General features: G+C 48.9%; 1 protein-coding gene across 2 annotated transcripts in view; it reads left to right on the plus strand.

Annotated features, from left to right (window-relative positions):
* The window catches only part of LOC144948879 (mediator of RNA polymerase II transcription subunit 12-like protein), a 75,645-nt gene extending 49,539 nt beyond the window's left edge, over nucleotides 1–26,106 (plus strand). Inside the window, exons 24-45 of one of the 2 annotated variants that reach the window (XM_078878586.1) lie at nucleotides 1,127–1,231; nucleotides 1,971–2,084; nucleotides 2,628–2,890; nucleotides 3,969–4,157; nucleotides 5,254–5,325; nucleotides 5,774–5,970; nucleotides 7,249–7,410; nucleotides 8,646–8,757; nucleotides 9,087–9,176; nucleotides 11,038–11,147; nucleotides 11,343–11,478; nucleotides 12,819–12,980; nucleotides 13,450–13,665; nucleotides 14,085–14,240; nucleotides 14,558–14,720; nucleotides 15,756–16,009; nucleotides 17,723–17,818; nucleotides 19,047–19,408; nucleotides 20,050–20,248; nucleotides 21,509–21,586; nucleotides 23,039–23,126; nucleotides 25,987–26,106. In XM_078878586.1, the coding sequence (XP_078734712.1) occupies nucleotides 1,127–1,231; nucleotides 1,971–2,084; nucleotides 2,628–2,890; nucleotides 3,969–4,157; nucleotides 5,254–5,325; nucleotides 5,774–5,970; nucleotides 7,249–7,410; nucleotides 8,646–8,757; nucleotides 9,087–9,176; nucleotides 11,038–11,147; nucleotides 11,343–11,478; nucleotides 12,819–12,980; nucleotides 13,450–13,665; nucleotides 14,085–14,240; nucleotides 14,558–14,720; nucleotides 15,756–16,009; nucleotides 17,723–17,818; nucleotides 19,047–19,408; nucleotides 20,050–20,248; nucleotides 21,509–21,586; nucleotides 23,039–23,126; nucleotides 25,987–26,036 (3,374 nt within the window). In that variant the 3' untranslated portion in view covers nucleotides 26,037–26,106. The remainder of the gene's footprint in view (nucleotides 1–1,126; nucleotides 1,232–1,970; nucleotides 2,085–2,627; nucleotides 2,891–3,968; nucleotides 4,158–5,253; nucleotides 5,326–5,773; nucleotides 5,971–7,248; nucleotides 7,411–8,645; nucleotides 8,758–9,086; nucleotides 9,177–11,037; nucleotides 11,148–11,342; nucleotides 11,479–12,818; nucleotides 12,981–13,449; nucleotides 13,666–14,084; nucleotides 14,241–14,557; nucleotides 14,721–15,755; nucleotides 16,010–17,722; nucleotides 17,819–19,046; nucleotides 19,409–20,049; nucleotides 20,249–21,508; nucleotides 21,587–23,038; nucleotides 23,127–25,986) is intronic. The other variant, XM_078878587.1, reaches the window with a different exon arrangement.
* Nucleotides 26,107–26,500: the final 394 nt, after the last annotated feature.

Below are 26,500 nucleotides of genomic sequence, written 5' to 3' on the forward strand. Positions count from 1 at the left end.
TGCTTTGTCCTTCACGAGCATGTTCTGCCAGTACGGGGGTGGGGGGCGATGTTGCATTGTGGATTGTCTCATTTAAGAAATCGTCAAATTAATTCAGGATTTGGAAAATTTGAAGCGTGACACGAGGCAATCGCGAACTACTCTTTTTTTTTTATCACAACTTCACGGAATATTTAACGCCCACCATGGTACAGACACCGCATATCTCAAGATTACGACGCACACAGTATTAACCGGTGTGGCCGCCGGGCTTGAACCTCGAACATTTGTGGCAAGCGGCAAAGGCGCCACCGCTCGGCCAAGTATGCGCTTTGTGATTGTTGTCCCCCCGCACCTCCGATTAGCACGGTTGCCTACGTACGGTGCGAAAGAAGTTCAACATACACACATAATACTCACAGAGAGACCCATAGACTCACACAGAGACCCATAGACTCACACAGAGACCCATAGACTCACACAGAGACCCATAGACTCACACAGAGACCCATAGACTCACACAGAGACCCATAGACTCACACAGAGACCCATAGACTCACACAGAGACCCATAGACTCACACATAGACCCATAGACTCATACGGAGACCCATGGACTCACACACAGACCCATAGACTCACACAGAGACCCATAGACTCACACAGAGACCCATAGGCTCACACAGAGACCCATAGGCTCACACAGAGACCCATAGACTCACACAGACCCATAGACTCACACAGAGACCCATAGACTCTCACAGAGACCCATAGACTTACACAGAGACCCATGGACTCACACAGAGACCCATAGACTCACACAGAGATTTATAGACTCACACAGAGACCCATAGACTCACACAGAGACCCATAGACTCACACAGAGACCCATAGACTAACACAGAGACCCACAGACTCACACAGAGACCCACAGACTCACACAGAGACCCACAGACTCACACAGAGACCCACAGACTCACACAGAGACCCACAGACTCACACAGAGACCCACAGACTCACACAGAGTCCTATAGTTCATAGTCCTTCCCCCGTACCTCTAATTAGCACGGTTGGCTACGTACGGTGCAAAATTAGTTAAACGTACATACATATACGTACGTACGTACGTGTCGTGTTTCCCCCGTGCAGCTGTGTGCGGAGACTCCGACGCAGAACCCGGAGCTCGGCTCACCTGCCGTCTGCTGCTGCACCTCTTCAAAACTCCTCAGGTCACGCCGTCCACGCCGCCAGGAGGTGATGTCGCACCCGATGTTGGTGTAGCCGCCTGTGTTTCTACGCAACCGTGGCAATGTGGAATTTCCCGTCATCTGTAGTGCACTAAAATGTGCATTGATAAAGATGGGGAAGTCGAAACTGCTCGTCCTCGAGAGAGAGAGAGGGACTGTCTTCCGTCGTAGCGGTGTGGAATGTCCGCTACTAGCTCGGATTCACCATTAGAGGCGTGAGCACAGCCCCTGATGTTCGTTTGTGCACAGAAGAGACGATTGTAGATTTGATGCTGTCGTGACTGCAAGGATTCGGTAAAGTCACGTAGGGAAAATAACTAAATAATACTATTTTCTACCTGAAAACTAATAATAAACATTTTAGAAATAGAAATAAAATAATAAATCGCGACGTTTCGGAGGCAACACAAGTCTCCGTCATCAGGTGGGACCGTCACAGCCAGATTTACTGTATCAAGTGATAGCTGTGACGGTCCCACCTGATGACGGAGACTTGTGTTGCCTCCGAAACGTCGTGATTTATTATTTTATCAATATTATTTTTATTTATTTATTTTTTAGTATAACATTTAATTGTTTATTAATTTTTACCTACATGGCTTTACCGAAAAAACCTAAGAGCACAGAAGAGACGCTTTACCTGGAACCTCTTTTGTAAAGTGGTCATCGCGAGCAAGCGTTGCCCCCTTTAACGCAACTCTTCTTCCCACCCCCCCCACCCCCACTGCCTTCGCCCCCCTACCCAGGTAAGTCCAGCCCTGGCATCCGCTCATCGTGTGACCGGCATCTGCTGGCTGCGGCTCACAACAGCATCGAGGTGGGGGCTGTCTTCGCTGTACTCAAGGCCATCCTCATGCTCGGTGAGACGCGGTCTCCTCCCTAATGAACGGATCTGCCTGCTGTTCCGTCAAGTCGGAGGGGTACGGGGCGGGCAGGCTGGGCTGGGGGGGTCCACAATAGCTCTCCAATACGAGTGAAAATTTAGAACAGAGTTGCGTTGCTGTGTACGTATGCATGTACGTTGAACTTCTTTTGCACCGTACGTAGCTAACCGTGCTCATCGCAGTGAGGGAATCGCACTATTAAAAACTGGCCAGATTGCTCAAAGAGTTGCCCAAAATGTCGAGATATAAACCAGGAATAAATTGACTTTTTGCAAATATGCCCTGATAGATATAGATATACCCGTTAGCTTCTATGTTGTTAATCAAATGCTTCCAACGCTTTACGGAATCCATGCGCGTGCATGAGTTTTCGAGTACTCGCTGTGGAGACCCCTCATGTGATTTATTCTCACAACTCCTACGACCTTCGATGCCGCTAATTACCACATTGCAGACCTCTGCTCATCTTCATCATCAACGCTCAATGGCCCCTCTGCGCCCTTGCGATTCCTTCCGTAGGCGACATGGATCTGGGCGGGCCAGGCCTGCACAGCTCGCACGGCGACGACGTGAGCGTGGCGAGCCTGCTGGCGCCTATCCGGGGTCTCGACGACGCCGCCGACGACGAGGTCCTGAGCAGCGGCGGCGGCGGCGCCGGCGGTGCCGGTGCCGGCGGCCCCGGTAGCGGCAAGGGGGCCCGGCCGGGCGGCCGCGTCACCGCCATCGAGACGGCGAGCCTCAGCGAGTACGCCAAGTTCGCGCTCAAGACCATCTGCCAGCAGGTGCTGCCCCAGCAACTGCACACGAGGACCAATCGCTTTCGAACGCGCACCGTTCGCTTTGAGTGTCCTCGCCTGCCGAGTCAGTAGGCATCATAAATTTCGATTCAAAGCTTTCGTGACTGCAGGGATTCATCTTCTTGGTTCTTTCGGTAAAGTCACGTAGAAGGGAAATAATAAAATAATTAAAATAATACAATTCTCACGACGTTTCGGCCACAACGCAAGCAGCCGTGCGGGGCTCAAAGACAGCACGGAGTGCCAAGTACAACGCATCGGGAGGGAGAGGGGGGGGGGCGGGGCCAAAAAAAAAAAGAATGCACGACGGCTTGGACGCGGTTGCTGCTGCACACGCCAACACCGCCCCCCTCCCTCCCGATACGTTCCATTCATTGGCTACCACATTCTGATGAGCTCCCCCCCCCTCTCCTCCCCCTTCAACTTGCTTATAAGGGATTACATCTTGAATCATTGCCTCACTTGATGCAGCTAATTCGGCTGTGACGGTCCCACCTGATGACGGAGACTTGTGTTGCCTCCGAAACGTCGTGATTTTTGTTTTTATTTTATTTTCATTAATTTTGATGTTTTACCTACGTGACTTTACCGAAAAAAAACCTAAGAATATGAATCCTTGCAGTCACGAAAGCTTCAAATCTAGAATCAACAGAGGAATTTAGCATATTTATGGAAAATGCAGATATGGGATTAGTCACTACTTGTGGAATGCGTAGGAGGTGGGGGGGGTCTCAACGTCATATTATGCCCGTGCATTATGTAGGATTAGCAGCGACAAAGGGACGAGGTAGGGTTAGCAGTAATAAAGGGAAGGAATTTTAATAGTAAGGAGCTGTAGTAGCCAACCCACCACGTAAAAAACTAAAATATAAACTACATCAATATCATCAATATACTAAATATACTCTCCAACAAGCTGAGCTATTGGAGAGCATCCCCTAGTGGAGACTCCTCCGCGTCCCGGCTTGCCGTCTCGTTGTTGCGAGCCTGCTCTGGCCTGGGCTGCCCCGCACCCTTCCCCTTCCCACAACCCCCCCCCACCACCTTGTCCGTGCGTCCTCAGGAGTGGGTGGGTGAGCGCTGCCTGAAGGAGCCCGAGTCACTGCGCGACGACAAGGACCTGCTGCTGGACCCCGTGCTCTCCAACAAGCAGGCGCAGCACCTGCTGCAGCTCATCTGCTACCCCCACGGGCTGCCCGACGCGCAGGACTCGGACAACCCGCAGAGGCAGCGCATCAAGCGCATACTGCAGGTCGGCACGAGCTCGCGCATCACAACAACAACAACCAACACCATTCGACACGTAAGTGCCGGTTGACGTCACCACGGAGCTCTTGCCAGGCCAGGTGCGCTTTAAGGCGACGTGAAGCGTCGAACGCCCACTGGCGGGAGATCACGGGACAGACCCAGGTGCCACGCGTGCACACACACACAAAAACGAAGGTCCCCCGTATACCCTGTAACAGACTGTTGGAGCAGGTGCTGTTCGCAAGCTCCTATGAAGGCCAGTACAATACACGAGGGGGTGGGTGGCCAGCACCACGCCTTTGTCTCCCAAGTGGCAATGTTTTTAAACACCGCACCAGGTGCTCATTTGAGGCTGAGTCTACCACGGGGAGGCCCAGGACCGATTCAGATAATAGTCACTGGTGTTGGACGTGAGCGGGAATCAAACTCAGGTCGCCGGGTTCATTGCGCTGTGCACTAACCGCTATACACAAACTTGCATAGGCACACAAAGACAAAGATCCTGCATAGGCACACTAAGTATAGCCTATCCAGGCGGTTTGGGCAATTGCTATTAGCGAGCACCTATGATCGCCAGCATGGCAGACGAGGGGGTGGGTGGTCAATACCGCGCTCTGCCGACTTTATCTTCTCAGTGCTGATGTATACACTCTGCACCAGGTACTAATTTAAGGCTGAGTCAATCTAGGGGAAGCTTCCGACCAGTTCGAATATGAGTCACAGATATTGGACGCGAGTTGGAATCGAACTCGGGTGTCTGGGTTTGTAGCACAGTCGTACACTTCCACTCCCTGGATGCATACGTCAGCTGTGGCCATCTGGGTTCTTGAACTGGGCAATTAGTTAATAGAAGTGATCCATTACTCTCCCGATTATCAGCCCAATTCCTCGACTAATCGGGTAACATGAATATAGGTGAATGTTCAGCCCTGCTAATGCTTCCTTACACCGCTTCTGGTGGAAGGACCCCTTCTAGAGAGTATTTGGCCTACTCTTTCACACTGGACAGACACCACTTTCTGCCCTCCGATCATGCAGCCAATTGATGGCGTCTTATCCGTTTGTATCTAACACTGCGATGTTTTTTTTTTTGTCGACAGCACCTAGACCAGTGGACGCTCAGGCAGTCGTGGTTGGAGCTGCAGCTGATGATTAAGCAGTGTCACAACTCCGTAAGTTCACATTAAGCTGGAAAATGAAATGGTTAAAAACATATATTTTTGAAAAACTCCTTCAGGTGCCCGTCATTTTAGTTACGTAAGAATGTATAAAGTAAAAAAAAAAATACCTCCTCGCTTTTTTGGATAGAAAAGTGTTTTACCGCACATTGTGTTTTTGGTTTTGTTTCTGTGTGGTTCTCCAATGTGTATTTGGGTTGTGCCGTGTGCTGTATGACATGATGTCCAATGTTTTCCCTCCTCTTCCTGTAAAAGTTCCCTGCTATCAGAGGGCTATAACCGTCTTTGTCATTAAATTAAGCCACTTTCGCAGTACATGTTAGGTTATAACCATGCCTACGTTGTAGAACCAGTATTATGTGCACCTTGAAGTAACCCCTAAATTTTATCATTGTTGGTTTGCGTAAGACCCTAACACACCGTCATAAATGTGCGCGTCCAGGAAATGAACAACCTTCTGGAGAACATAGCCAAGGTGACCATCGAGGTTTTCCAGCAGTCGGCCGAGATGAACAGCTCCTCCAACCTCATGTCGCTCGGCCTTCTGGGACACGGAGGGGGCGGCCCTGGCACAGGTGTCGGCAGCAGCGATGCTGTGCAGAACGCAGCCGCGGCCGCCAAGAAGAAGCCCTTCCTCAGGTCGGGCCCGGCCACATCTGTCCGGCGATTCTTGGCGGCTGCGTGGCAGAGCAGCTGCGGCGCGTTCGCCGCTATAGTTGTGGAGGTCCACGGTTCGGTTGCCCGGCGGCTGCCCTAGTTAATGGAAAAATTAAAATTAATAAAAGTAAAATAAAATAAAAATCACGACGTTTCGGAGGCAACATAGCTATCGTGCTGTGACGGTTCCATCTGAAGACGGAGGCTTGTGTTGCCTCCGAAACGTCGTGATTTTATTTTTATTTTACTTTTATTAATTTTAATTTTTTACCTACATGACTTTACCGAAAAAACCCAAGAATATGAATCCTTGCAGTCACGAAAGCTTCAAATCTAGAACTAGTTAATGTTGTCGGTTCGGTGACCGTAGAATAACCGCCGTCTGCTTCGCGGTGGATATCGTTTAAAAGAAATCTGAATTTGGTGAATCACGACGGGAACATTACTTGGCTTGGGAAAAAAAACCGCATCGCAACATGGCCTCCCCCGGACTGGTAGTCTAATGTCCACTTGCTGGCTGGTGCTGCGTTCACTTCGTGCCTCTTACAGGTGGCTAGCAACTGGCGGCCGTTACAATGCAAGGCTGAGATGACGTGTAAGGCGCTTTGAGTTGCCACATGGATACAAATCGTTATCCAACTAGCCGACTTGAAATTTCTGTCGGTAGGGTAATGGCTGTGCGCACGATGCTTTAATGGGTGCCTGGAAAAAAGGGTTAGGGCAGATCTTGGAGGTCGCGTGCCGATGCCAGATCCTGCAGAGCGCAGAGAGCATTGTCAAGGTGCGGTGGCACAAACAGTTTTAGCCACGGTAACATAATTTAAGTTCTTGTTCATTACAACTCAACGCGAGCCCAGTACAAAGCGCCAATCACAGGGGGGAACAGAAACTCCGCAAAGAGTGGCCAGATTTCGACATCACAGAGCTCTGTCGTGCCAAAATCTGGGTTCGCTGCCTTACCCATGTGGGAACCACGGTGCAGAGACAAAGGTTTATATGGGGAGGGCCCAAAGTAACGTTTCAAACATGTATATTTTTACAAAGTTGCTGCGGTACACAAGGCCCAAAATGTCAGTCGGAAACAAAACAGCACTGTAAAACTTGCATTCAACAGGAGTCAACACGGTTCTTTAACTGAGCAAGGTTAATCGGAGCATGGGGGGAAAAAGACGATCGGAAGGAATTCCGGTGCGAGGGAAGAAGGCGAAACGTTCGGCGACCTTGATCGTGAAGGGACCGTTTTTTTCTTGTTGCGAGCAGCTCGTCAGAGCGCAAGGGCGTGTGGCTGGTGGCGCCGCTCATCGCGAAGCTGCCCAGCTCGGTGCAAGGCCGCGTGCTCAAGGCGGCCGGAGAGGAGCTGGAGAAGGGCCAGCACCTCGGGTCCTCCTCCAAGAAGGAGCGCGACCGACAGAAACAGAAGAGGTACGCGAGCGCACACGTGTGTGTGTGGGGAGCGGTAGTGTAGTGGTGAGCGCACTGCGCTACGAACATGGCGAACCGGGTTCGAGTCCCACTCACGGTCAACACCAGTGACGATGATTTTAACCGGTCCTGGGCCTCCCCTTAGGTCGACTCTGCCTCAAATGAGTACCTGGTGCGATGTGTAAATATCGCCACTAGGGAGACAAAGGCGACCGGGCGCGGTGTTGACCGCCCACCCCCTCGCGTGCTGTGCTGGCCTTTATAGGTGCTCGCTAACAGCACTTGCCCCTACAGTCTTAAGGATATACGGGGGATCTTTGTCTTTGTGTCGATCGTCAGTTAACAAGTGTGGGGATTGGTGGTGCAGTGGTTAGCGCGCCGCGAATCCTGTGACCTGAGTTCCAATCCCGCTCACGCCAAATAACAGTGGCGAATATTTGAACCGGTCCTGGGCCTCCCCATAGACCAACTCGGCCTCAAATATGTATCAGGCGTGGTGTTTCATCATCAGCACTGGGGAGATAAATGCGACTGGGCGTGGTGTTAACTACATCGCCCCCCCTAGTGTGCCGTGCTGGCCTTCATAGGTGCTCGCAAACAGCAGTTACGCCGACAGTCTGTTACACGCTATTTGGGGGAGAAGTAGATGCTGTCGACCAAGGCTCCACCACTCGGTGGGAAGCCAACAGGCCGTTTATGCCGAGCAAGAATGGACCTGACCCTGCCATGGGAATTTCAGGCTCGGGACCAGTGATGTCTACGAGATACGTTACGTTCTAAGCTTTCAACGTTTGTTGGAAAGGGTTAAAAATGGCATTGACGTATTTGTGGGTTTCTCTCCCATTTGGTGCATGTGGGCAATGGGCGCCGTTGGGGTCTTTGTGCGGTTTTGGCCGAGGCCCGCTGCCCTTATCACCGATACGTGAACAAAGACGGTGACCGCATCGCGCGTTCAGATGCGCTTCTGCGGCCGTCTGGAACGCTCTTCCGTCCGATAGGAAGCCACTGGAGCTATGCACTTTAAAATAATCAAGATTGAAAACTCATTTCTTTAGAACTGCCTTTTTGCGTTTACTTTGATGTCCTTTCCCCGCACCTCCGATTAGCACGGTTGGCTAAGTACGGTGCGATATAAGTTCTTCGTACACACACACACGAGCATGGAGGGGTGGGCGGGGGCAGAGGGCAATAAAGAGTGAGATGTGTGCGTGTCTGCGTGTGCGATGTGTCCGCAGCATGTCGCTGCTAAGCCAGCAGCCCTTCCTGTCGCTGGTGCTCACCTGTCTGAAGGGCCAGGATGAGCAGAGGGAGAGCCTCCTAACGTCTCTGCAGAACCAAGTCAACCAGGTGAATTAACCATTAGAATGATAATTGTGAGAAGCGTCATCAGCGGGCACGATAATAAAACAATTGTGAAGCATTTAATTAAATAATTATTCTCGCCACTATCGACTAAGCCATGTATTGTCAAGCTGCCTTTATATCCCCTGCTTCTGAATCTTTCAAATGTGCCAGATGTTCAATTGTTGACCAAATGTGAAAGGAGGGCTTTCCGATTTAAACCCAGCCATTTTAACCCGAGCTAAACACGTCGCGCGGATGCTCTTTCGTGCCCGCCGCTTACACGCGCGTGCATGTTTTGCCGACGCTTGCGCGTGGCCGATCCCCTCCCGCAGATCGTGAGCAACTGGCAGGAGGAGCGGTACCAGGACGACATGAAGGCTCGGCAGATGATGCACGAGGCGTTGCAGCTTCGTCTCAACTTGGTACGACGGGGGACACCCTTCACCGTTAGCACCAGCGTGACCTTTCTGTGGTCATAACCACACCCCCCCACCCCCACCCCTCCATACGCGAGCAGCTCTATGCCATTTTCATCTCCGTACGGTGTAGCCGCTTCCAATGCGTGTTTGCGGGGCAGCAGGGGTGGCGCAGTGTTAACTCTCGTGCCTCCAAGGTTAAGAAGAGGGCCTGGGTTCAATTCTTGACTCGGGTTCCTTTCTGTGTGGGGTTTGTACGTTTTGCCACTAGTCTGCATGCATTTGCTCTGTTTGCTAGTTTCCCCCCATAGCACGAAAACGTGCAATGCACGGGTAATTGGTATTGGTCAAAACATAGCAGTGCAAAAAAATTTACCTGCAAATTACTCAATCGGCATGACTCGTATCAACATTGACCTCGACTGCAAAATGTCTTGAGACTCAAAAAATGTAACTTAAAGCCACTGGGTGATGCGCTTTCTCATGCACAGCCTAGAATACCCTCCCACTCCACATCCGACAAATCAGCTCCATCACAGTGTTGTTCAAATCCTCAACTGATGGCCTGGTTGTTCATCCAGGCACACGCTGAAAAATAGGCATTCACTTTTTGAACATTGTACCGATTGATGTAAATTTATCGTAATTGTTTTTGGCACTCCCACCACCACCCCTTATGGAAGGTTTCCTGGCTTGGTCGGGTAGTTGGGGTTTGTGTTCCGGGATGTGGGGTTAGACCTCGTGGATTAATTCCTTTGTTGTGATAACGTTGTTGTTGTTGTTGTTTGCGCTTTATTGTTTCGGTGCCATTTCTTAATTTGTAAATACTTTTTTTTATTTTGCTCTGTCGTGATAGGGTTATCATTCGCTTGGTAGTGGCTGTATATGGGACTTTGGTCTTTATACAGGGTGTCCCCTGAGTCTGGAATCATAGGAAAAACCCAGCTCTGTGTTATTGGCTCACGGCCTGGATGCAGTCTGTTAAATTCAACAGCGACCTCCCTCCTAGGAGTAGAATTATCTGGACTCGTTCTTCCTTACTCGGAGACATCTTGAGCCTGCAGAAACAACACGAAATCTGAATTTGTTATTTTCCCTATGAATCCAGACGTATGGGCCACCCTGTGTATCATTGGTGGCCAGGCCGCTTCTGATAGAGAACTAAATACAGGCAGTCCTCGACTTACGATGGAGATGCGTTACGACGACCCCATCGTAAGTCAAAAATATCGTAAGTCGAAGATGGCCTAGCCTACCCAGGAGTCTTAAAGAATGGTGATAATTTAGCAAAACAGCAATTTACAGTACCGTACTGTATAAACTATATACTGTATGTATTTATTAATCACAATACTGTATTGCACAGTAAAATGTAAAGTAAAAAAAACAAGGTAAATTCTTAGCCTACCTACAGTATATGAACTGCAATTTAATAGAAAGTTTTTTCAGGAAACAATCCTATCTGCTATAAAAACTTTTAACATGCATTGAACGTATCGTATCGTGGTAACCCTAAAATGAAATCGCTAAAGCTACGTATTGTACATGCATTGAGCGTATCGTAACGTATCATATTGTGCTGTACTCACCAAGATTCTGTCCGTCGTCTGCATACTTGAACGATGTTAGGTTGTTGATGGCAATTTTGTCGTATCGACATCGAAATATCGGAAGTCGGACCATCGTAACTCGGGGACTACCTATAGTTCAAGTGGGCCTTAATGTACAGCGTTATGGGATGCTACTTGCATGAATGATGCCGTATAAAATGAAAGTTATTATTCATAATGATGGTGAAATGTACCGGGTCTGTCTTACCCCCACCCACCCCACTGAAATCCCACTTGTCGCTGGCACCACCATACAGGTCGGAGGGATGTTCGACACGGTCCAGCGCAGCTCGCAGTGCACGACCGAGTGGGCGGTGCTGCTGCTGCAGATCGTCAGCACGGGCACCGTAGATGTACAGACCAACAAGTGAGTCGTGGCCACGCATCCCATAACTTCCCCCCTCGCTGTATTTTGCCAGCTGTTGTTGTGATGCGTGGATACCCACCATTATTTTAGATTATCATTCAGCCCCGCGGTAAGGCAAAGGTTCTCCACTCGTGTTTTAACGGCCCGCACGCGCGGTGTGTCCGCACGTTGGGCTGTGTGTGCGCGCGACGACAGTGAGCTCTTCACAACGGTGCTCGACATGATCGGTGTGCTCATCAACGGCACGCTGGCCTCGGACCTGTCGAGCATCTCGCAGGGCATCATGGAGGAGAACAAGCGCGCCTACATGAACCTTGTCAAGAAGTTGAAGGTGAGCGCCGGCGTTAGCAACGTCGCCTGGTATGCAGGAGGTCGTGGGTTCGATCCCGACCATAACGACGCCTATATATTTGGAGTTTGCGGTGTCTCTCCCCGTGGTCGTGTGGGTTTTTCCCCGGGTCCTCCGGTTTTTCCCTGCGCATTTAGAAACTTGAGTATTTGTTGTAAATTTCGACGTGATATGCCGCGGCTTTGTAACACATTACGCCTTTTGGCGTCATCTGGTCCAACACCAATGGAGACTGGGCTCTAAGAAAAGCTGTCTCGGGTGTGGACCAATCAACTTCAAGGACAGTGCATATCATTATTAGAGTTGTTTCTTTTTGTTTGCATTTTGACTGCTTGTGTTGTGGTTATTTCAAACAATGATGTCTTGTATAAAGGTGTCAGTTTTTGTACCAGTTGAAAGGGTAAAAACCTATTACTATATTTTGCCACTGGTAAAGGAGGTCTCATAAACCACTTCGTTGAGCTATTATTTGTGATAGCCAGGTCACTACTGAAAAAGAGCTATACAGCTCAGTTGACCTTACCTGGTAAAATAAAAACTTGAGTTTAGTAAGCGCAAACAGAGTCATTTTCTCCGCACGGAAGGCTGCGACTTAAAATTCTAGTTTGTCATTGGCAAGGTCGCGCCTCCCTGGCTTGATCAATTTGCCAGTTGAGCCGAAGCACTGCGAGTTTAATGACGATCCTTAAATATTTACCGTTTGTTCAACGGAGTGCATTTTAGTCGACGCATGCACAGTCGTAGTACAGGCATAGATGCAGAGAAGAAGATGGGATCCTGAGCACAACCTGCAAATATGAACAGGTTGGAATGACATTCTGTTGCCTTGCACACCAAGGGGGACAATTTGAGAGGATGTGATCGCAGATAACTGAAACTTAATTTTGCCATGTGCATGTCGAGTTGCACTGCCAATAAGCCACGGCTTTGTGCCACATTACCAGGTGTGGCCAGAAGGCCTCTATTTATCAATGCTTTGCAACTAAAGGTAGATTGACAGCAGAATCCATAGGTTTGTTGCAGGATCCGTGGACTTAACATTGTGGTAATAGACACGCCGCTTCAAAGTGGTTCTTTATGCTCACAGTTCATGGAGCTATTGTTAAGCATCTGCTCACCACGCGTGCCTTACCCGCTAACACAGGGGTCGACAACCTCCGGCTCCGGAACCACATGCGGCTCTGTAAGGACTGCTGCTTGGTGACGGTATTCACATGCAATCGCCGCTCTTGAAATATTGATGAACATTTATTTATTTCCGAACTCGAAAAAAAATGTATCCTCTTGTTGTTTTGGTTTTGCCGAACGCCCGGTGCTAACAGAAGGAGCTGGGCGACAAGCGTTCGGAGAGCATCGACAAACTGCGCCAGCTGTTGCCGCTGCCCAAGCAGACGGTGGACATCATCACGTGCGAGCCCATGGGCTCCCTCATCGATACCAAGGGGAACAAGATCGCCGGCTTCGACTCTATCGACAAGAAGCAGGTTCGGCGGCCGCAGCACCACCCGGGCGAGAGGCAGAGCTTCCGATGTTAGGAACGTGCTGGGAGCTGCGCACTTTTAAATCTCGATTGAAAACTCACTTGATTTTTTCGGTAAAGTCACGTAGGTAAAAAATCACGACGTTTCGGGCGCAACACAAACCACTTAAGCGGTTGTGCTTTCGCTACGTTGTCCCCACCTGAAGAAGGACGCTTGTGTTGCGCCCGAAACGTCGTGATATAATTTTGTTGTTTTCATTTATTTTATTTTTTACCTACGTGACTTTACCGAAAAAACCAAAGAGTATGAATCCTTGCAGTCACGAAAGCTTCAAATCTAGAATAAAAGTCACTTCTTTGGAAACTGATTTTTGCGTTTAGCTTGTTGTCCTTCCCCCGCACCTCCGAATGGCACGGTCGGCTCGGTACGGTGCGATCACACCCTCTCGTTGTGTGCGCCGTCACTTCCCCAGGGCCTGCAAGTGTCCACCAAGCAGAAGGTGTCTCCGTGGGACATGTTCGAGGGCCAGAAGAACCCGGCGCCGCTGTCGTGGGCATGGTTCGGCGCGGCGCGAGTCGAGCGTCGAGCCCCACGATACGAAGAGCAGCACCGGCTGCTGCTCTACCACACCCACGCGCACCCTCGCCCGCTCGCCTACTACCTGCACCCCATCCCGCTCCCTCCAGAGGTACACGCCAAAAACTGTACCACACGCACGCACACCCTCGCCTACTACCTGCACCCCATCCCGCTCGCTCCGGAGGTAGGAAGCAAAAACACTATTTAGTTTTTTACCACTGTCACCCTAAGCCCCACTGTCACCCTTTGTCGTCATCATAGCTCCGACCAAGGCTCCACCACTCGGTATCTCAGTTGCTCAGTGGGCCTTACCTACTAAAATAATTTTTTTTTTATGTAAAAGTAACGGACCCCATATATTCGTAAACAAACCCCTGGGGGGGGGGTGGGGAGACACGTGCGTTTCCACACTACGACATCACTGCTCCGACTATTAGACACGTCCTAAGCGTGCCAGCTGCTGGGCTTGACCCTGTTGACTCTCCACGCGGAATGCACCGGCCTCCCGGTTTCTGCCGTCCGCCACAGGAGGTGGAGCCGCCGGCGCCTCCGTCGGCAGGGCCAGTGGGGGGCGTGGACAGCGACCGCAAGCAGGCCGAAGCGTGCGTGGAGACCGCCAAGCCTCCCGAGGAGGACAAGAAGCCCAAGAACACGCGCAAGCGCAAAAAGCCGAGCCAGAAGGAGGCGAGACGCAGCGCAGTTCACGTCCCTTGCAGGGTGTCTCCGTTGGCCGAGTTCGATCGTTCGTTCGTTCGTTCGTTCGTTTGTTCCTTCGTTCCTTGTTCAGTTCGTAGTCGTACGAGGTTGGTACATCGACCTTTCGATGACCGTCTTGCTTAAATACGCTCTGCAGTATTCACCAGGGCGGCCCGCTAGATTTGAACCGGCGTCCCCCAGCAACATGCGACACGCATGATACCACTTGGCCATGTAACCGCCCGTATGCAGTGCACACACAAGCATGTCTCTAACATACTTTGTTTGTATTTATCTTTCATCAGGAGTACCCCCAGAACAGCTACAACCGGATGCAGCCATTCGGAACGATACCACCACCACAGATGATACACACCACACACCCGCCCTACCAGGGCCTCAGCTACACCACCATGAACCAACCACTGCAGACCAATTACTACACTCCCAGCCAGCCGCTTGCACCAGGTAGGCCAAGACACGGGTCCCTGCTGCATACAGGTTCTGTGCTGACGCATATTAAATGTTGATTTGAAGCTTTCGTGACTGCAGGAATCCATGCTCTTTCGTTCTTCGGTAAAACAGACTGTTTTAAAACAGTCTGCCTCAGCAGCAGACCATGCTTTCCCACCTGATGATGGACACTTGTGTTGCGCCCGAAACGTCGTGATTTATTTTATTTTATAGCTACGTGACTTTACCGAAAGAACCAAAGAGTACGCATATTAAATGCTTCAAAAGAAAGCGGCAGCTTGAGAGTACCGTATTATTATTTTTCGTTTGCATTCGGCGGTGGTTTATTTTTTTTATGCTTTTTCACTCGAGGTTTAAAGCGTTTATGCATGAGCTCATGTCCGTCTGGAATGGGGGTTAGGGGATTTGGTGGGTTGGCACACTATAACTCTCAAAGAAATTTTAGTTTAAAGTTGTGTTGCTTTTAGGTATTCACTCGATTGAAAACCGGGCAAATTGATCAAAGTGTTTACCAACAATTCGAGGAAATGTTTTTTTTGGCATTTGCATTTTGCCCTAATGGCTACCCATCTGCTTCCACTTTGTGAGTTATACATGTCCAAAGATTGAACGCACATTGGAAATCATCGCGCAATCTATTTATTTTTGTAACTGATCTTGCTGGGGTTTGCTCACTCAACCAATTGGACAACACTAAAAATCTAACACACACGGACAAGTTTAGCGGGATGTGTCTGTGTATCTGTGGGGGAGCCGTAGTGTAGCGGTTAGCACACTGTGCTACGAACCCAATGACCTGGGTTTGATTCCCGCTCACGGTCGACACCAGTGACGATCATCTGAACCGCACCTGATGCGGTGTGTAAACAGCCCCACTTAGGGAGACAAAAGGTGGCTGGGCGTGGTGTTTGCCACCCACCTCTTCGAGTAACAGCATTTGCCCTTGCTGCAAGCTATACCGGGGGAGGGGGGGGACGGTGGGACGTTTGTCTTTGTGGCTTCGACCATCAACCCCTGTCTGCACCGCAGGCGGACCACGGATAGACACGAGCCGGCAGTTCCCTGGCGCCAACACGAAGCAGCTGCTCACCGACATGCTGATGCGGCGAGGATCTCTTCCCCAGCCGCCAGGACCGGGACCCGGCATGGCTCCCCACCAACAGCAGGCACAGGCACAGAACCAGCAGCAGCAGCAGCAGCACCAGCAGCAGATGATGCACATGAAGATGATCCAGCGGCACACCTTAATGCGCCACCCGGCACAAATGAGGCCTTTTGCACAGGTGGTGCATGTGTTTGCGTTTTTTAGGTGGTTTGGGTGTGTGCATGTGCGCACGTGTGTGGACGCGTGCGTGTGTATGCGTGTGTGGACGCACGTGCACGTGTTTGCAAGTCTGTGTCTGTGTGTGCGCGCACGCTTCCGTGCGTGCTCGTGTGTGTGTGTGTGTGTGTGCGTGTGTGTGTTTTTGTGCCTTAAATGAGTACCTTGTGCAGTGTGTAAACTTCAGCACAAGGGAGACAAAGGCGGCCGGGCATGGTGTTGGCCACCCACTCCCTCTTGTGCCGTGCTGGCCTTCATAAGTGCTAACAGCACTAGCATCTACAGTCTTTTAAGGCTATACAGGGGGTATTTTTTTCTGTGTGTGTGCATATATACACAAAGCAACTCGTGTTACACTACATTGATACCAGATATTTTATAACCGAAGCACTAAATCACGTCAAGCTGAAGCTAATAGGGCGCATTACGCGGACGCGTGATTCGATCCGGTTCACACCAATCTTAACGGCCACCTGTTATTTTTCAATCACCAACAGCTTTGTGTTTTTGCCTTGCGCGTTGCCGCGCAAATCAAATGGATTAGATGCCGGTCGCTCGGAGTCGCCACCTGGACTCGGAATGGGAACGTTGCCGGTCCTAGCGCTGACTCAAGTCCGTGGGGCCTAACACACCCAGTGGGTTGGGCACAATCCACTGGGTGTGTTAGGCGCTTGCAGCGTTAGCTGTTGCCGACCGGAGCTGGTTAAGTGGGCCAGTCTCAAATCAAGATTGGGCCAATTTCGATTTAAAGCTTTCGTGACTGCAGGGATTCATCTTCTTGGTTCTTTCGGTAAAGTCACGTAGAATGGAAATAATAAAGTAATTAAAAATGAAACATAATGAAATAATTCTCACGACGTTTTGGCCACAACGAACAGACCTGTTCTCTACCTGAGGACGGCTGCTTGCGTTGTGGCCGAAACGTCGTGAGAATTATTTTATTATGTTTTATTTGTATTATTTTATTATTTCCATTCTACGTGACTTTACCGAAAGAACCAAGAAGAAGATTAGGCCAGTCTGTTGGGCAGCGTTAGGGAATAAAAAGTTAATTTGAGAGTTAAGATTTTTTGTTTTTACGTGTCGGATCACACGACCAAGATGATTTATAAATATTTTTTCTAGGTAAGATTGTACTGTAGGTCTATCAATTAAATATATTCCTCCACAACCCACCGACCGAGTCAATCAAATCGAGTTGTCGCGTGGGCAAATATGACAATTAGTTTGATTTATCGGCAAAACCGGAATCTTGCGGCTTTAAATTACCCTTTACTTATGCTGGCTTACAGGTATAAATCTTCCGACACTCATTACATGTGAAGTGTTTTTATTTTTTTTACGTGTTGCGTAAGCGTTTGCGCTTGATCTGAAAACGAAATGAATTGCGCTGCGTTACACTCACCACCATGTAATGTACAACATCGTATATCCGACCGTCACATATCCACGCTGACCAATTAAGTGTCTGCACGATGTAGTTGTCATTATCTACAGATGTTCACTTTATCCAATCTTTTTAAAATATAACTCTGCCTATACCTCAGACTTCAGCGATTCAGATATGCGACGTTGTACTAATAGTGAAGTCCCTCACTTTAATTGCATTGTGCTTTTGTCCAAAATAACGCTTGTGACGTTTGTGTGGCTTTGGCGCGTCTTTGTTTCCCGCTAGCAGGGCCAGGCGATGGGCCAGGGAGCCATCTACTCGCAGCCCGTGCGGCAGCCTAACCCCCTCGCTCAGTTCGGCGCAATGCAGCAGCCAGCTCAGGTTAGCCGCCATCGCTTGATGTCCTCGGAGTGCACTGAGTGGAAATAAATTATTTGCAGGCTGTGTGCGTGTGTCCGGGCAGTATTGTTCAATAGGGCACAGTTAGGCACTGCCTGGGGCCTATGAAAACTAGAAGGGCCTACGAAAACAATAGTTTGACCCATTTTCGTCACCAAGATATCTTCTTGAATAAATATATTTATATCGCAAGGATAGGCAACAGTGTATATACAAAGAGGTAGAGTCATGTCAATGTCAATTGTTGTTTTTTTCATAAGGTGAGAGAAATTCACACCGGGGATTCAATTTTCGATATTTTTTCTTTGCGAAATTAGCAAGAACATCTTCAAGTTATGTTTTTGTCACAATCTCATTCTCAGTAGAGAGTAGTGCGAGAGAAGACGAGCGTTATCACTGACCTCATCCTACGAAACAGAAGTGCCTAGAGCCCTACAAGAACCTTAATCCGGCCCTAGCGAGCGTGCATGCGTAAATAATAAAGGCGTGTACGACAGAAGAGTTTCAAATTCAACGTTTTGCACTGTTGGGTGTTTTCGACTTATGAGTTTGGTGCAGTAATTAACGGATCTTCTTGATGTCAAGTGACACCACAGGAAGTGATGTCGTGTGAGTGACGTCACTTCCTGAGATGTAAAATTTTCAGATTACATTTTGTGTCCAGGTCCGATTGTTGGATCTTTCGTATTAAGCCGAAAGTGGGAAATGACGTTGGGGCGTGGGGGGGCAGGATTTGGAGAACCGTGAAAATAAAAAAAAACGTTGCTCCCGAAGATCAAAATTTTAACAGCGTACAAAGCAATTCTGGCTTGTTAGCTTTGTCTTCATGCTCTATCATACAGTAACTAATGTTGAATTAGATTGTGCATTCCAGAATTGGCTTGTGATTTTCAGTGCTTTTTGTATTTTTGAAAAGAAAAAAAATTCATAAAAAGCTGCAAGTTCAATTACTGGCTTTGGGTGTGACTCGTAAAACGCTGACTATCTTCCCTCCGAGCTCGATAAAATAACCTCCACTTTGTGTGGAAGTCAACAGTGCTTGTCCTGTAGGCAGACTCACCCCCACCATAGGAATGTGGAATTTCCATCACTGGCTCAGGGCTGTGAACAAAAGATCACCAAGCAGGGAAATGACCTTGCTTGACATATTTTGCCCTGCCGCATAGCGCTTTCCAATGTCTTTACACCTGCGTGACCTCCGGCCGCACAGGCAATGTCTCAGGGCTACGCCGCTTTCTCTGCGGGTGGCGGTGGTGGCGGCGGCGGCGGCAACGGAGGCGCGGGGGCCGCCGGCGCCGGCGGGGCCCCCATGGCCGTGAGTGGGCAGCACGGTTCGCAGACGGCGCTCCTGTCGCCGGGCTACACGGGACAGCCCTACCAAGCGGGGCCCGCGCCAGGAGCCGGCATGGTGGACTCGCTGCGGCAGATCCAGCAGCAGCAGCAACAGCAGCAGCAGCAACAGCAGCAACAGCAACAACAACAACAGCAGCAGCAGCAACAGCAGCAGCCGAGTGGCTATGTACACCAGCAGGCCCCGGCTGCTTACCCCCGCAACCTACAGAACACACCCCGGTGAGGCCCTGTCCCATGAGGCTGTGGTAGTGGAATTGGGTGAAGGCCACCCCTTGTTGACACAACCGCTAGTTTTGGTGCCTTGAGGGTGTTTATGAAATAACTCATTCGTGTCTGCCTTGGAAGATGTCTTCGGTCTTGTCATTTCTGCCAGCCGAATGTAAAACGCGATGTAAATAGTGGCAGGATGCAGCAATGTAAAACATCCATATTTAATTTTTTACTGGCAAATGAGGTTCCAATGGTGTAAATGCTTACATCCGAGCTCTCATACTCTGATGGTGCATTGTCTTTGAGTTGTGCGCCTTTTGGCGTCATCTGGTCTAACCCATGTGAGACTAGGCTCTAAGGAAATCTGTCTCGGGTGTGGACCAATCAACTTCAAGGACAGTGCATACATTATCAGAGTTATGTTTTTTGTTTGCATTATGACTGCAGGTATTGTGGTCTATGCAAACATGACTCCTTGAAAAAAAGGTGTCAGTTTTGTTGCCAGATAGAAGGGTAAAAAACCAATTATCATCCATATTTAAGTTGCATAGAGTCCTCAAGTTCCTTTTGGCTGTGTGACCACACTTGTGTGTTTACCTGCGCCTCTCATTGCACATTACCCCGCACTCATTGTTTCATTGTCCTTGCAGACTTTCACACCAGCCCATGCAGCAGGGTGGAATGCTGTCGAGCATAGAGCAGGTGCCGACCGGCCCAATGCATTCTGGCATGGCGCAGATGACACCGGAGATGCGGCACAGGATGCAACAGCAGCAGCAACAGCAGCAGCAACAGCAGCAGCAGCAGCAACAACAACAGCAGCAACAGCAACAACAGAGGATCATACAGGTTATATATACACAAATGAATGTTTGGAACGCTCACAGCTGTGTATGTATGTTGAACTTCTCTCGCACCGTACATAGCCAACCGTGATAATCGGAGGTGCGGGATATCTGGCAGTGGCCCTGAAAGATTATATCTTTGTGCTACTGCAGCCATCTGGAACGCTCTTCTGATATTAGGAAGCCACTGGAGCTATGCACTTTAAAATTTTGCTTGTAAACTAATTTATTTAAAATTGGTTTTGGTGTTTAGTTTTTTTTCTTCCCCCGGCACCTCCGATTAGCACGGTTGGCTACGTACGGCGCGATATAAGTTCAACGTCCACACATACATATCACAGACCTCTTTCTGAAAGCTGTTTCAATAGACCTCTTCACACTTAAGGCACACCTAGTGTGTTCTGTCACTCGTCAAAATGAGCAATTTTGATTCTCACAGCTGGAAAAATTTACGAAAGCGAAAATCTAAACTGAACGCGGTGGGGTTCCTGCGCAGTCGTGGCCGCTTTCGAATTCTCAGACTTTAAAGACCATCACCTCGGCTGCACTTGAGAAGAACCCAGTTTGATCACATGCAGCTGCCTGGGTTCAAGCCCATGTGATCTCGGTGGGCCTGACCCCAGTGCTCTTGACTCCTGAGCAACCGACGGCTTAATGTTTATGGGTTGTGTATTTTAAATTATTGTTCTTAAGTGAGAGCGCACGCCGCTTACTATGAAACCCAGCAACGTGAGTTTGATTTCCTGGCCCATGGTCGACATCGGTGACGATTATCTGAACCAGCCCTGGGCCTCCCCTAGGTTGACTAAACCTTAAATGAGTAACTGTTGCTGAGTGTAGAAATCAGCAGCGTGGAGACAAAGGCGGCCGGGCTTGGTGTTTGCAATACCACCAGTTTGTGCGCTGTGCCGGCCTTGATTGGTGCTTGCTAACAGCACTTACCCCAACAGTCTATGTAGGCAACATGGGGGATCTTTGTCTTTCTAGTTTTTGTACATTTCGAAACGTGCGTTTAGATTATTTTGCCGCTATAAATTTCCACCTGATGGTGAGCCACCTTCGTTGAGCTATCATTTGTGGCGAGGTCGCTTCTGACAAAAGCGATGTCCAGTTCAGTGGGCCCCCCCTTACCTGGTAAAAAAATAAAATAAAAAAGTGTTTTTTTTCCTTGAAATAGTCGAATAGTTTTTACCTTTTTTATATGCCTGTGTGTGTGTGTATATGCCTGTGTGTGTGTGTGTTGGCGTCGCTTGTGTGAGGACAGCTTCCGCAACAGCAGGCTCCTCAGCCGGCACAGCAGCCCCCCATGGGCATGCAGCCCATTCAGCAACAGCAAACAATGGTGAGAGTGGACGGTCGACATGAGGTTCAGTGTTTCCTTTCCGCCAACCACTGGTACAGCGCCAGCTTGCCCGCACCTGAACGTGTGATCGTGATTGGAATTAATTGTGGCGGTTGCAGTGGGTTCCGTGCACTGCGCTCTGAACCTAGTGACCCTGCGTTTCATTACTGGACATCTGTGGAAAAAGAGTTTCATAGCTCGTCAGATTCAAAGAGTATGACTAAATATTCTGATTCGTTACCAGCAATGCTCTGAAAACATGAGGGTGGTGCGTGACGTATGAACCGGTCTTAACCCCCCACTATCGGCCTTCACAAATCTGTATTGACCAGCGTGGTGAAGTATGGTCAAACAACCCCCATGACCAACATGGCGTGGGGAGATGTTTGACCAGCAGGGGATTATTATTAGGATTGACAAACGGCTGTACATTTTGTTTTTATTGTGTTAACTTTATATCAAATTTTTGTTCGCTTGATAAAATGTGTTTTTGATAAGTAGTATATTTCAGCCTAGGGCTTTTACCCCCTTTTCCACTGGCTCATCCGAGCCGTGCCAGCATGCAGGGCCCTCACAGTTAACCGTTGGTTTTCCCCATCGGCTATTATTTGCCAAACCGAGCCGTAGCCAGATCGGTACACGTCGGCCTTACAAGACATCTGAATCTTGCTCGATGCCAAGCAAGGCTAGGGGTTCAGTCAGTCGGGCGCCGCTGTGACGAGATGTTAACTACCTCGCCTGGTATATAGGAGGTCGTGGATTGGATTCCGACCCTGATGCTTGTATATTTGGAGTTTGCATGTTTCTCTCCCCGTGGTGGCGTGTTTTTTTCCGGGTGCTCTGGTTTTTCCTTCCACACTTAGAATCAACGTGCGTTTAGAGTACAGTAAAACCTTGGATTGCGAGTAACTTGGTCTGTGAGTGTTTTGCAAGACGAGCAAAATTTTTTTTTAATAAATATTAATTTGATAAACGAGCGAGGTCTTGCAATACGAGTAGTACGTGTGTACGCTTTGTCTGCCGAGCGTCACGTGATCACAACTGATGTACGACGAGTGCTTTGGATTACAAACACATTTCCGGAACGAATTACGCTCGCAATCCAAGGTTTTACTGTCTTCGGCTGCTACGTATTTCCACTTGATGACACGCCGCCATTTCGTTGAGCTATCATTTGGTGCCAGGTTGCTTCTGAAAACTCAGTGGGCCTTACCTGGTCAAATAAAACAAAATAGTTGAGTTCAAATAATTTTTATCGTCCGTTACGTCGGCCGGTACACTCGAACGAGCGACGCCAACATCCACGCGATCGCGTTCCGTGGCTCGGCCACGGCTCGGGTTCTGCAGTGCGGACAACGGTTGTCTAAATAAAGGACCGTGATCCTCCGACTGGTTGACCAACCTGTTGCACTTTTCCCGCACTTTTCCCGCACCCCATGTCTGGATTTACAGCAAACACAACAGCAGCAGCAGACAGCTGCTCTGGTTCGCCAGCTGCAGAAGCAGCTCTCAAGTGAGTCACTCGCCCGACAAACCAGCGGTCAGAAACTCATACGTGCGCGCACACACACACACGCATACATATGCTGCCCGCAAATAACAGCAAATATGCCTCAATGCCCGTCTGATATGTTTGCTATGAACCAGAATATAGATGCGTGTAGAAGAGAGTGCCTGTTAGGGACACAGATATGAGGGTGGGTTGACGGTTTCCTGAGCTTTAACGGCAGTTACTTTTATTCTTGAGAAGGTGAAGGGGGAGGAGGTGGGATTGAGACGAGACAGAGAGACGGTGCAACGAGAAACGCCATGGAGATGTCACCGGCGTAGGGCAGGAGGAGTAGAGGGGAGACCGAGGGTGGGAGATGGGAGGATGCAGTGGAACGAGAGATGTTTGTATGATGGATTTATTTCGCACCGACCGTACGTAGCCAATTAGCACGGTTGGGTACGCACGCTGCAAACGAAGTTCAGCGTACATCCAACCGCGCTAATCGGAGGTGCGGGTGAAGGACAAACTAAAGACGCTGAGCATTTAGAAAGAAATTAGTTTTTTATTTCGATTTAAGAGTGCGTAGGGTCTAGTGGCTGGCTTCCTAATATCAGAAGAAAGAGCGTTCCAGACGGCCGCGGAAGTGCTTCTGAAAGCACGCGATGCGGTGCCCGCCTTTGTTCAATGGTTAGCCAAAAGCCACTGCAAGGATGGCTCCAAGGTTTGTCTGGATTACAGAGAGAGGAGACAATAAAACAACAGTGGGCATTGTTAGCTTATGAGCAGAGAGAGAGAGATATCCATATACAAATATATGTATTTGGCCATAGAGAGGTTCAATCGATATTTAGGTTTTTTTTTACCGTCTCTTTATTGGTCATATCACACTTGCATGAAATGTTTGCATTTTTTCTGTTTCTCCTGTCATGTGATTTTGAGTTGCCATTAACGTATTTTGATGACGCCCTTTTGAACTTATTTGTCACTCACTCATCTGCTTGTCGCTGTCTTCGCGCTCCCACATTGAACAATAAACCTTAAAATAGCGGCAGACTGACAAACATATAAATATATCTAAGAATTTTTCGATTTAAAGCTTTCGTGACTGCAGGGATTCATATTCTTGGTTCTTTCGGTAAAGTCATGTAGAAGGGAAATAATAAAATAATTTTAAATAATAAAATAATAAAATCTATTACTTTCTTATTTTAAATAATAAAAATGAAACTATTTGTGTTTTCTTTTAATTATTTTATTATTTCCCTTCTACGTTACTTTACCGAAAGAACCAAGAATATATCAAAGAATGTACAAAAAATTATAAATTTGTAAATTTATTGTGGTGTATGAAATTGTACACCACAGGTTTTGAATGCTACATTGTTCAAACTAAATGAGCTACATTGGCCACTGTCTAGAATGTTAAATTTGCAGGATGTGGCTGGCTGGCTCAGAGGTAAGGGCTGCTGAGCATCGCCAGAGAACCTGGGTTCGAATCCAGGTTTCAACCACTGCCTGTGATTAAACCGGCTTCTCCAGTGTAGTGAGTTCATGATCTAAACCCAGTCACCAATGACTGCACACACACGCACAAAAACCCGTTACATTTGGTTTTGCACATAATTTAGCGAAATTCCACCTCTGTGAATCAAACATCGGGTTTGACTGTCATGTGCCCAAGCGTTACTCCCATATGCAGAGCAGGTGGGGGAAAGCGCTGTGCCCCTCTTCCGCCTGGACCAGAGGTCACTTGAAAGGATCTTGGATTTAGCTCCGTGATATCCATTCCGTGGGCGGTTCTCTTAACAGGAAGAGTTGCACTGCCTCTGTGAGAGATGCGAGTGGATTTTTACGTCTCGTGCCACGACACCGCCGAAAGCACCGTCGCGTGAAAACTCGGGGGGGAAAGGGGGGGGGAGGGTAGCGGAATTCCAAAATAATTTAAGAGAAAGTTTGTTTTGAGTACCTTTTTTTCCCCATCCATTTCCACTTCCATTTCCATCGTTGTGGTTGGCATATCACTGCCCTTTTGATGTCGCCTTTGGTGCCGGCCAGATATTTGTGCTAAATGAAATTTGTATTTATATATATATGAACAAAAGGTGTGCTTCATCGAGTGGGCGCTGTGCACCCAGCTGAGCAGCCAAACGTTTCGAAGGGATCGTTTTATTTCCATTGCAATGTGAAGTCACTTGTTCCTGGAAACAGAATCGGTTGCATGTAAATTTAATATAGCACGCAAGCATACAACTCGGGAGCAAGTGTGTGTGTGCGTGTTTGTCCGAAGTGTGCGTGTTTGTCCGAAGTGTGCGTGTTTGTCCGAAGTGTCCCTTTTGCCCCCCCCCCCCCCCCCAAACAGTTTAATAATGTAACCATGTTTTACTTACATAAGAACTGTGCTTATATAGACTTCCTTATATCCAGCTCTGCTTGATGTTAAATGTATCGAACTGGCCAGAAAGGCCTCTGCTATTATGAGTGGCTCGTAGTTGGAAAGTTAAAATCCTGGTTGGAGGGGAGTTGACTCTGCCTATCATCCCTCCTGGAGTTGATGAAAAAAATGAATACCACTTTGTGAGGAAGTCTACAGTGGTTGTCCTATGGTAAGACTTGTCCCCGCCATAGGAATGTGGAATTACCACCACTGGCTCAGGGGGCTGTGAACAGGAGGAAATATCTTAGGGCTTGTTATATTTTTAAAATGTAATAAGACGACAGAATTGTAAATAATTTGCAATTTCTACATTCGTGAAAAAAATCATCTCTTAATGGCGATGACACGCCGACATGTTTGGGTGCGCCTCTGATTGTGCACTGATTGCTCTTGCTCTGTCTGTGTGTTACGCCGCCACCGCCGCCGCCACCGCCACTGGCCCTGCTGCCCCTCGTGCTGGCGACACGTGTGCAGATACCCAGCAGCACCAGTACGGGCACGGACCTGGACCTGCGCCTTTTTAGCGGACAATCGTGCGACTCGGAAAACCGAAAGCGCGCAGCGAAAAAAAAAGCCGGCCCGCTAAACGGGGGGGGGGGGGGGTGGGTGGGTGGGTTGGGGGGAGGACGAAAAGAAGGCCGCTTAATATTAGCGGCTCCTCTGCTCGAAGAAGAAGAGAAGAGTGAAAAAGGACGGAGGGAAAAAGCGATGGAGAAATCAGGGCTGGCAAACAGAATCTCCCCCCTCTGCTTGCCTTTTCAGGGGGGCCTGCTCTGGCCTCTCTGGCTGCTGTTTTGATTTGAAAACTGTTCTTGGGTTTCAGCGACGATTTTATTTCACAGCGACGGGGTTGGGGAGCCCAGGGGGTTGTTGTTGTTGGTGGTGATGGTGGCGGCGGCGGCCGGGGGAGGTGGTAGAAGATTTAATTTAGTTTAACTTGATTAAAAACAACACAACGATGGTGGGGGAGCGTAGCCTTGCCTGATGA

The sequence above is a fragment of the Lampetra fluviatilis genome, chromosome 51, assembly GCF_964198595.1.
Source record: "Lampetra fluviatilis chromosome 51, kcLamFluv1.1, whole genome shotgun sequence".
Lineage (NCBI taxonomy): Eukaryota > Metazoa > Chordata > Hyperoartia > Petromyzontiformes > Petromyzontidae > Lampetra > Lampetra fluviatilis.